The 11,713-nt window shown below is 35.2% G+C and overlaps 1 protein-coding gene across 1 annotated transcript; it reads left to right on the top strand.

The window, feature by feature from the left end:
- Positions 1-10,792, top strand: LOC136821015 (uncharacterized). Its single transcript, XM_067077249.1, has 12 exons — positions 1-40; positions 1,229-1,313; positions 1,654-1,799; positions 2,145-2,304; positions 3,330-3,480; positions 3,876-4,500; positions 4,690-4,825; positions 7,171-7,290; positions 7,904-7,960; positions 8,221-8,568; positions 9,172-9,770; positions 10,063-10,792. The coding sequence occupies exons 2-12, from the start codon at positions 1,244-1,246 to the stop codon at positions 10,699-10,701; spliced, it is 3,051 nt and encodes a 1,016-aa protein (XP_066933350.1). The 5' UTR covers positions 1-40; positions 1,229-1,243; the 3' UTR covers positions 10,702-10,792.
- The last annotated feature ends 921 nt before the right edge of the window (positions 10,793-11,713 follow it).

Here is an 11,713-nt window from a genome sequence, read left to right as displayed (position 1 = left end):
ATTTGTAGACCGGGGTTTTTTATAATGACTATGGTAAAAGGTACTTATTTATTTTTGTGTTTAAGTCTGTTTAAGTTGGCTTCAAGCATTTTGTTAACTCGTGAGAACATTTACAGTAGAAAGCGCACTTCAGTGGTCTTAAAGGGACATAAAAGTAGTAAAATGTAAACATTGCGCGAACCACGTGTCATTAAAGAGAACAATTAAAATCACGTTTCCAAAACAAACTTGTAAAACAATTGAACAATCAAAATTAGCCATATTTGGTTTGATTTTTTATTTTGACATGTGACATTTGTTTTGATTTTGTATCCGCTGCATACAGTTTGTTTACAAATTTCGCAAGTACTGTTATGTCCCTTTAAACGCGTTTATTTGTCATTTAAGCGCACTTTGAGATGAATTTTGAACATGATTGGAAACTTGGTTGGTTTTTTTTTTTATAAGGAACACGTTTATAAGGAACTCGAGGTTGAAAATGGTTCAAAAAATAAGGAATTGTTAAGGAACTGCTCAGGCTGAGCATAAGTGGATTTGAAAATAATGTACCTTATTGGGACTAATTTGACCAAATTTTGATCTTTCAAGGGGCAAAAAGTTCAAAATTTCCTATGTAGTAAGGAACTCGATAAGGAACTTTGAGACTGAAATTCTCTGTAAAAATAAGGAACTCCAGGCTCAGAGCAAAGTTAAGGTTCCTTATAAAAAAAAAACGTGTAATTTGATTGACTTTTTCTGATTCGTAACATAGTGATTAGAGGAAATCAATTTGATTAGTTGTTTTACGGGTCCGACCAACCCTGAAATTAAAAAAATTGAAATCGAAACAAAATTGATTTTGGTAGTACATTTTTACTTCCGTTGCTTTACAGACTGCCCAATTTTGGCAGTTTTTCCAAGGTTTTGAAAATTACATGTTTAATTTTACCTTTATCCATGAATTCGAGCTTTCTGTGTCTTTAAATTTCTATTTCGCATTTTTGTCAGGATTTAGTAGTTTTTGCTGCCTTTTAGGTGATTTTATTGGTGAAATTCTACATTTACTTTTATTTTTTCGCCGACTGACCGACCCTCTTTTTTGGGTAGCTTGGCCCGTAAAGCAACAAATTAAATTGGCCTCGCCTTACACTATAGAGATTGTTTAGTTTTCTTGACTTGTTCCTCTTTTACGTATTTTTCTATGTACGAAATTTTCGGCTACACATTTTTTTGTATGTTTTTTTCTTAGAAAAAGTCAACCAAAATGTATTTGTTACAATTTCTTTTTGGATTGATGGTTTTTATCCAGTTGCCAACTTCAACATCCAGTACAGGTACTTATGGACTTGATTTTTGCCTCGGTCCTTTTTTATATATTCTTCTATTTTACCTTATACCTATTTTATTTACCTCGTACCCTCGGGTAGACAGCTTAAAAAAGGGAGTCCTCGACAGCGGTCGGCAAACTCAATTATTAGTAGGGGGAAATTTGTTCGTTTTTTTTAGGTCGCTCGATTTTTTTAGTCAAAGTACTTGTTATACATTTTTAGAAAGCTATAAGGGGTAGGGGAATCAAAATAACAATATCGATTTTACAAATTTCACCCTACCATATGAGTGTACAGTTAAAAACAAATAGACTTTATTTCGTTTTATTTCTGTATTATTTCCAAGGCAACACAAAGACAGCCGAAGAGATGGATACAGCATTAGCCAAAGCTTTCAAGGAAATTATCGCCACAAGCAATGAACCAGTTAAAGCTCAGAAGATTACTAAAAAGATCACTGAGAAATCGGGTGAAGTGACGACAGCACTACAAGTATGTCAAAGAGCTTTGTTTTAACTGAAATTTTTGGCAATTTTCACACCAGCAAATTTTTGGCAATTTTCAGTTCTGAAAAATTCTCGATGTGCCAAATTGTGCTACCTTCTTTAACAAGTGAGGTCCAAAAGCTGACTTTTATATAAGTGTTTTGTTAGCCAATTCAATTAACTTAGTTTGTTCTAAATTTTGATGTCCTTACATAATTGTTTTGTTAGAAAAGTGTCTAAAAGTTCTAGATTTCTATCCTATATCCACATAAAACATCAATTTTATCTCCCTATCAAAATGTATCTCTTGAAGTTTGATTTCTTTTCTCCATCAAACCCATTTCTTTTAAAGGATTTGGACACCAAACCAGTAGAGCTAAAGAAAAACGAAGGAGTTGCAGGACTAGATTTCAGTGCAGCCAATTCCAAGTTTGCTGTCACGTTAGTGGTTTCCAGTATTCCTCAATTGATTGATGGCGTTCAAATGAATGATTGGAAACTGATACTTAAAGGTATTTCTTTTGATCAAATATTCTTGATAGTTATTAGGGGATTAGTATTGGTGTAGCGGCCCTTTTGGACTTGTAACAACAGTCTCCAGTCCCGGGGGGGGTACTAGGTTTGCGAGGTGACGGGTATGTCCGAGCCGAAAATCGAAAATCAACCCTTTGAGAGACAAAATTTTGGTTATTTTGGGACCCTTTGAGAGACTTTTTCCTAAATTTTGGTCTATTTTTTCCAAATTTTGGTTTGATTTTCACCAAATTTTGCTCAAAATTTTTGGAAATCATGACCCTTTGAGAGAGAAATTTTTGATTTTCGTGATTTTGGGACCCTTTCAGAGACTAACTTTTGAATTTGTACCCCTTTGAGAGACTTTTGAGGAATGAGAAAAGGTACCCTTATGACTCGCACATACCCGGCACCCATTTTGCCTAAGTAACCCCCTCTCAGGTCTCCAGTATACGAATTAGGTCCAGCAAAAAATCTTTTTGCGTAAAAAGTGGACGAGTTTCAAAAGTCGAATTCAAGAAAAATTAATAATACCATCAGATGGAGTATGAGATTTTGAACCAAAAAGTATACTACAGCAAGTCTAGCTCAAATGTACAAGGAAATACCACAGTTTGAATCCGATTGACGTCAAATTACATCTAAACTGCACTGCGCAATGTATAGGCGTTAGTGCCACAGATATCTTATATATAAAACATTAGATAGAGCTTTTCCCAACCTAGTTGAAGCAAAATAATTCGCCATCTTGGATAAGGAGGTACCACAATTTAGCTTGCGAGATCCTCAAAATTTTAAAGTTATTGCAGTGTCAAACAAGTTTCAACAGAGAAAACCAGAGTTTCTACTGTGACCTACTTTCAGGAAAAATGGCGGATTATTTTACTTCACCTGCCGTCGCTTGAGAAACAGATTAGCTCTATCTAGTGTTTTATATAAGATATCATTGGTTAGTGCAGGTTAGTGGGATGTTGAAAAAACGTTTTGAAATTTATTTCTTATATCACTTTTCAATTTTTTAAAGGTTCTTTGGGTATCGCTGCGTCGTTTTTATATTTCACTGGACCTTGGGGAGCCGTTGCAACAGCTCTTCTACCATTGTTGGATGTTATTTTCAAACTAACCGATCAAACTGTTCCAAAGACGGAAGAAAGTGAGGAGGAAATCATCGACAGGTATATCTTTAAAGCTTTTGAATATCTTTCCAACGTGCAATATGAAATAAATGAAAATAAACCCAATGGAACTTTCAAATATCTTTCCAACAAGGAATCGAAATGAAAAATGAAACGAAAATAAAACCAATTGAACTTTTGAATATATTTTCAACGTGGAATCTGAAAAATAAAAACGAAACGAAAATGAACTTATGAACTTCGAGTTAGTTTAGAAGCTAACCATATCCATTTAAAAGTCCTTTTCATCGTGTTTTGAAAGTTTGTAAATGATAAATTCTTCTGGGGTTGAGTGAATTTTTCTCAAACATTAGATCAAAAGGGGTTTTGCATATTTGCTTCAAAAATCTTCTAGGAGAGTCAATTTTGTAATCAATAATACTTTATCCTTCCAGAGTCGTGTCGGCAGCTATCGAACGTGCCAAGTTACAAGATTTCAAGATGGAACTAGCCGGTGTCCGTCATCACTATACAACTTTAAGTGGAGTGACTTCAGCATATCGTTCAACTGGTAATGAAATCACCAAAGAACAGGCTAATGTCTTATATAACCATGTGTTTGACGAATTGGTCATTTTCGGAAAATTGGCAAGTTTAATCGAATCGAAATGTAGTTTGCCATTAGATGCTTCTTTAAAAGATGAAAAAGTTATACGAGTCATTTACGATTGTTTAGCATTCGTCGACTTGTATTCTGAATTATCAACTTTACGGAAATTGGTTCTACTCGATATCGCGGCGTTGATGAAAAATCAATACGGGAAAACTGCCGATAATATTATCGAAATGTATCGTAAAGAATTCGAAACAGATGCTGAATTACTTCGATTCCTTATCGATCCGATTAATTATCCAACGTCTCGATTAATCGTAGCCTCGTTTTACCAACAACGCCATCGACACGAGACTACTGATTTCTTATTGGATGTCTTGGCAACTGTTTTCCCACATATGAAAGGTAATGGAGTCATGGTTTGTTGGAACGAAGCTCTGACTGGCCAATGCTATCAAATGAAAGAGGTTTGTGTAACATTACACGTTTTTTTTATAAGAACATCTGAAGTTTTTGAAGCCTTCAGATGTTCTTAACTTTTTGAGTTTTAAACCTGAAAATATTCTTAACATGTTCTTATTTTCACCATTTTGTGAGTATTTTCGGCCATTGTTGAAAATTTTAATTATAACTGTTTTTTTTTCTTCATTTTGAAGGGCGTTCGTAAGGCTGACAATCCAGCATCAAACGACCGCCAAGAGAACGATATGGCGGGATACACTGGCAATATCATGTCGCTGTTCATTCCGTTAGGTTATCAAGTTTTCGCTCACCATGCAGCTGACCAAAGAGGTTTGTAATCCACTTTATATTTTAAAGGCTTTAATAAAGGCTTGTGGGGACAGAAGAAGTTTTTTCGCGTTGGTGGAATGCAACATGCTATATCCCACCAACCTGAAACGCTTTCTCGTGTCTCCACCCCATTTTTCTTTTTACCAATAAAAGTGAAATCTCACTTTTGTCAATGGAGCAAAATTGATTCAAATCGATTTTGCCCCTTTGTCCCAGGGACAAAATCAACGTGTCTTTTGGGTATTTCCCTCACTTTTTGTCCCATGAAATAAAACAAAACAAAACCATGGGACACACACTTTTTTTCTTGTGTTTGTGGGATAGAGCATGTTGCATTGTACCACCTCGAAAAAAAACTCCCGTGTCCCCAAGCCTTAACGCATTAACATGTTCGACAAATATTTTCTTGTGAAAATGTTAATTACAGCGCAATTTTACAAGAAGTTCATTTTGTTCTTCTTTATTTTGCTTCCCTTTCTTGAACGAATTTTGAAAAACAAATTAGAGGAGAATATAAGCATATTTAAATATCTTTCCAACGATACCAAACTAAATTTTATGGCCAAAAATTAAAACATTGCACACCTTTTTGACACAGACTTCAATTTTCGCGGTTGATAAAAAGTTCGAAAAAATCGCATCTTGCGGGTTTTTAATTTTTGCCAAAAAAGCTAAGATTATTTACCGTGAAAATTAGTTTCCTTGAGGGAACCTTAGAGTCGCCCTCGACTGCGATCGCAAACTTACTTTCTACCAACTAACTTACGCTCTCTTTTTGGACCTACCCCGGTGGGGTGGAGGTCCTATAAATTAACCCGTGTTCGTTAGTTAGTTAGTTACCAACTTTTCTCGAGATTGGCTCATTCAATTTTTCTGATTTTTTGCACAAAGGTGCATTACTATAAACCCTCGAATGTGACGGAGCCCGATTTTCGAAAAAAAATTTTTTCCGGCCGGTAGAACCGGAAATGTCCCGAAAAAAGCGGTTTTTTGAGATTTTCTCGAGATTTTATCATTAGTTTTTTGCGATTTTTTGCACATAGATGCACATTAGTACTGCCGAAAAGGTGTCGAAAACCGTTTGCCGAAAAAAATTTTTTTCCGGTCTGTAGAACCGGAAATGTGCCGGAAATCGTCGTTTTTTTTTTCACATTTCCGTCCGTCACATTTTTTCAACTTATTTAATTGTTTCTTTACAGAAAAATGTTCTTTATGATGATGCCCAAAACTTAGCATTGTTTGATTTCCAAAAAAATCATCCTTTGAATCCGGAACTCCTTAAAAATCGCCGGAACAGGCGAAAACCGGCGTAAAAAACGGTTTTCCTTCATTTTTTCAACTTATACTCGACAGATTTTCATGATTTTTTGCACAATGATGTAAAATGGCAATGCCCAAAATGTGACAGAGCCCAATTTTCGAAAAAAAATTTTTTCCGGCCGGTAGAACCGGAAATGTCCCGAAAAAAGCGGTTTTTTGAGATTTTCTCGAGATTTTCTCGAGATTTTATCATTAGTTTTTTGCGATTTTTTGCACATAGATGCACATTAGTACTGCCGAAAAGTTGTTGAAAACCGTTTGCCGAAAAAAAAATTTTTCCGGTCTGTAGAACCGGAAATGTGCCGGAAATCGTCGTTTTTTCACATTTCCGTCACATTTTTTTTCAACTATTTATTTATTGTTTCTTTACAGAAAAATGTTCTTTATGATGATGCCCAAAAGGTGTTGAAAACCGTTTGCCGAAAAAAATTTTTTGCCGGTCTGTAGAACCGGAAATGTGCCGGAAATCGTCGTTTTTTCACATTTCCGTCACATTTTTTCAACTTATTTAATTGTTTCTTTACAGAAAAATGTTCTTTATGATGATGCCCAAAACTTAGCATCGTTTGATTTCCAAAAAAATCATCCTTTGAATCCGGAACTCCTTAAAAATCGCCGGAACAGCCGAAAACCGGCGTAAAACGGTTTTCCTTCATTTTTTCAACTTATACTCGACAGATTTTCATGATTTTTTTTTGCACAATGATGTAAAATGGCAATGCCCAAAATGTGACAGAGCCCAATTTTCGAAAAAGAAATTTTTCCGGCCGCTAGAACCGGAAATGTCCCGAAAAAAGCGGTTTTTTGAGATTTTCTCAGTTTTAATTTTCTCTGAATGATTGATTAAAGTGTCGATATTATTTTTCTTTCACCGTTAAACATCGATGCGTTTCTTAATTGCTTTCTCCGTTCCAATAGATATATAAATCGAAATTTAAAATTATACATTACTTCCATTAAATTCTAATTATTCGTTTTATAAATAGGTAGGTCCATTAAAGTATTACTTGTTATTTATTATTCAGGTGTAGAGAAAGCGGGTCCCTTTACCGGGATGTCAGTAGTGACAACACCATTCAAAAGAGGTTTTGGTGCATTACCAAAAGCCAACGAGAAATGGCAATATCTGGAAATCCTCAAAACTGGTAAGTCTAATTTTAGTACAGGGGTATAATGCAATATCGGAGAATCAATCACCTTGTTTGTATATTGAATAACAGTCAACTCTCTCTAGTTCGAACTGCTATAATTCAAATCTTTCTGTAATTCGAACTATCAAATAAGTTGAAAATGATTGTCAACAACAACAAAGTGCTATACCAGAAGGAACCTTATAGCAAAAATTCAAAACTTCATTTTTGTAGTACTTTAAGTTTCTTGCGTACGTACAATCATCAGCTACATACATTACTTTCTGTAACTTAAATATTTCTCTAATTCGAAGAGGATTCTCTGTCCTTTGAAAATCGAATTGGAGAGAGTAAACTGTAGTTTAAAAAAATCCATAAATTCGAACTTTGCTTCCTTCTTGTTCCGTTGCTTTTTTCGTTATTTTATATCGTCGCTGTAAAATAAGAGTGCCTTATGTCCATTTTTGACATTTTGAGGAAATAGCATTTTAAGTATTCTCATGTTTGTAGTATTGGACATAAGGCACTCTTATTTTACAGCGACAAAATGGACATAATTAAGGCATTCTTATTTTACAGCGACGATATTACATTTTATTACACTCTTTCAATGAATTTCTCATTTTAGCTTCAGATGCTTATGAAATGGTCAAGATTTGTATGGGAGCTGGCTTCGACATTAAATGTGAGTTTATACACATCAAAGAATTTTGAAGCCTCCAGATGTTTTAGGTGTTGTTAGAGGTTTTAGGCCTAAAATAGTTCTAAACATGTTCTTATTTACACCATATTTTGAGTATTACTACCTTTTAACACGAACTATTATTGATGTTATAGAGTCGTAAAGTTTGGAGATGCTTATTACGGTGGAAAGATTTTGAGGGTTTCTTTTTAAGGAACAAATTTTCCAAAATAATTTCCTGTTTTCCTTTTTTATCATTCCAGCTGTCTGTGATACGGTGGATGTCGGCGAATACGATTTGAAAACATACCACGGTGCTTATCTTTTCAATCATTTTGCATCTATGTATATACCCGATAACCGAAAAGTAACACTATATGATTCCGATTCAGTGAAAAACGGGATTGAAATCGGACCATTTTACGGACCCGATTCTATCGAAGATGTTGGTCATCCACAGAAAGACCGTAATCCAGGACTAAATGAACTAGCGCTCATGTCATGGACGAAAATTAAAGTAGAATTGGCGCCCGCTGAAGAGAACGCCCGTCGTATGGTGAAAGTATGCACACAGGCGGATTTCAATGGGCGTTGTTTCCGAGTCGACAAAGGTAAGTTGATCAAATTATCAAAGGCTATCCCATCTAACCTCAAAACATCAGATGAACGTTGTAACTACGCAATTAGCCTATTTCATAGGATTCGTGCATCTGTTACATGCTATTTTCTGTTTAATTTAAAGGGGGAAAATACAGATTTCCCTTCGATCCAGACGTTGAATAAAAATAATTTTGTAATCATTCAATTTGCCCGGGAACTTTTATCTCGATTTACAAAAGAGTGTTCGCAAGTTGATTACTGGAGCAACGTAGAAAAATGTCATGTACTAAAAACACGAATCCTATGAAAAAGGTTAATATGGGATCTCCAAAACATTGGCTTTCTAGTTTATCCTGCATTTTTCTTACGCCATGATCGATGTTAGCTAACTTTTAATCCCTCGGCTTGGGCCACTAACTGTTACATTAGGTACATACGATGCTCTAAATTGAAAGATTGTTAAAGCTTCAAAGTTTCAGAAATTTTTACTTCGGCATGTTATATGTTTCATATTAGATTCTGCAACGATATATTCTAGTCTAGCAGCAAAGGAACATACCAATTTTACTCAGCTCTTTAGATTTAATCTCAATTTTTTTTTTAAATTTCTCCAGGTGAACACAAAGATATCTATCAGTTGAAACCATACAAAGGCTTATTGACTGAAGAATATGCAACTTTCAAGAAAGAATTTAAATTCGTTTCAACCATCATTCCAAGCAATGTCCAATTGACGACTTACTCTTCCCCAGAGTTCAAAGGTCTGTTGGGTGGCCCTTATACCGGCCAAATTCATTTACCTCAACTTGATTGGATATCGATTGGGTCGTTTAAAATCGAAGATGCGTCAAATGATGGAGATAAAAAGAAGGATGAAGGAGATAAGAAGAAGGATGATGGAGACAAAAAGGAAGATGAAGGAGATAAAAAGAAGGATGACGGAGATAAAAAGGAAGACGATGGAGAGAAAAAGAAAGATGATGGAGATAAAAAGAAAAAAGAAGAAGACAAAGCTAAGTCTGATCGTAAAGAAACGATTAAAGATGATGGAGATAAAAAGGAAAACGATGGGGATAAAAAGAAATATGATGAATACGAGAAGAAAGAAGATAATGGAGATAAAGAAAAATCTGAACGAAAAGAAATGATTAAAGATGTTTCAAACCCAAGTTCTGCAGCTGCGATAGATATGTACTTGGACAAAGGGAGAATGGTAAGAAAGAAGAACGTTATAAACTGTTTTTAATTGCAGGGAGGCCCATTGAGTTTAAAGCCCCGAAGGAGTTAGAGATGAATCTTCAACCTTTCTCAAGCAATAAAAAGTGAAGCCTTAAGATTTGCGCCGCATTTAGAATGACAGATTGAATCTAGCACTTTCTTTGTTTTTACGCGGCGATATGTTTTACTTTCAAACTAGCGTTCGTGTGAAAACCACGCAGGTCACGCGTTCAGGATGGGAAATAAGTGGCTTCCTTTCCCATCATTTTTCATAATTTTCTTTATAGAGCCAAGAAGCAGAGTCGAAAGAGATAACTTCGTCAACTAAAGAATTTTTTGACGTCTCAACATCTTCAGATGATATACAGCCTATTGCCCTTCGAAATACAACCAATCGAAGCGTAGAACAAAAAACATCAGCCAATCAAATCAAAGAAGAAACTAAACCAACCAATGAGATTTCTTCAAGTATTTCACAATCAGCCAATGAAAAGACAGCATTGTTATCATCTACCAATCAGAATGCAGGATTGAAAATGTCAACCAATCAGATCCCAGAAACAGGCGAAGATGCAACCATAACTGACGCTAAATCATCCAAAGAATTTAATCATCAAATTCGTGATCAGAAATTTCGAGAATGGATCCAAGATGAGAGACCGCTCACATCAACAGAGCAAAAGAAAGAAGGTACAGCAGCTAGGCGTACAAGAGCGAACGCACAAGTAAGACAAGCTCCACCATATTTATTCATAAATCGAGCGAAGAAACCCCAGCTACCGAAGCGTCGATTGCCAGTCTATAAAGAACTTTCAGGAATCAAAAAAGAGGTTGTCCGGGAATTGAAATCGGCAGAACAAGTGTTGAACACACCTTATGATAATCGATACATCCCAAAACGAGATCAAATTGATGGAGTAATGTAGAAAAAGTAATGTTACCGGACGTTTTGTATTAACGTCCACACATGCGAAAAATTTCGCACTTTCGATGCAAACAAAAGACAGTTTAAAGAGGCATTATCGAGGCAATCTTGTCATGACGTCATTGAGACAAAATTGAGACGTCCATAAGATCTATGCCGATTGGGACTGACTGACGATTTTGTTTTGACGTTTATCTAACGTTATTTGGATGTTGTGAATGTTAGTCAACTGCCTGTTGGAATATATGTGCTAATATGAAGGGGATCGATCAGGTGAGGTGACTTTTTTAGACTTTGAGTTTTTTTTGCATATTATGAAATCAGTCTGCTGTTTGTTGACCTTCCAGCTCTTTTATATATAACCTTACCGAGACTACTTTAATCGTAGAAATTTTAGCGAGACTAATTTTAGCGTTTTAGCGAGTTTTCCCTATTTTCGCTAAAATAAATCTCGCTAAAACATGCCGAATCGACGGATCGCTAAAATTTATCCGCGCGAAATTTCTGATTATATTGCCTTGATACATTTTTATCAATAGGAAGGATTTCAGTGCGAAAAAATGCTAGAAAAAGAATTCAATCAATAATATTAATACAAGTATTCGCTAAAATTTATCCACGCGAAATTTTTTGAAATCGTGATTCGCTAAAATAAATCCAAAAAAAATCAAGATTTTCCTGACTCGCTATTATACGCTAAAATTAGTCTCGCTAAAATTTCTACGATTAAAGTAGTAAGCGTCTGCCTTTTGGAACGCGGGAACAGTGCTTATAAAGAGTTCTTATAACAAATAGAAATTGCCGTGGGAAGAGTTGTTTGGAAAGCTTGAGGGTTTTACTTTATACAAATTTGTCCGTTTTTTTCGGGACACACATAGAATGCTGCGACACTAATGCACAAAATTATAAAAAGAATCAAGACTTAAACGTCTTTAAAAATTACCTTAGTATGTATGATGTATGTCACCGTTGTAAATTGGAAAAATAATTTAACATTAAACTCTTAATATGTA

The sequence above is a fragment of the Clytia hemisphaerica genome, unplaced genomic scaffold (genome assembly GCF_902728285.1).
Source record: "Clytia hemisphaerica strain Z4C2 unplaced genomic scaffold, Clytia hemisphaerica genome assembly, whole genome shotgun sequence".
NCBI classification, from domain to species: domain Eukaryota; kingdom Metazoa; phylum Cnidaria; class Hydrozoa; order Leptothecata; family Clytiidae; genus Clytia; species Clytia hemisphaerica.
This window is presented reverse-complemented; position numbering and strand designations above follow the sequence as displayed.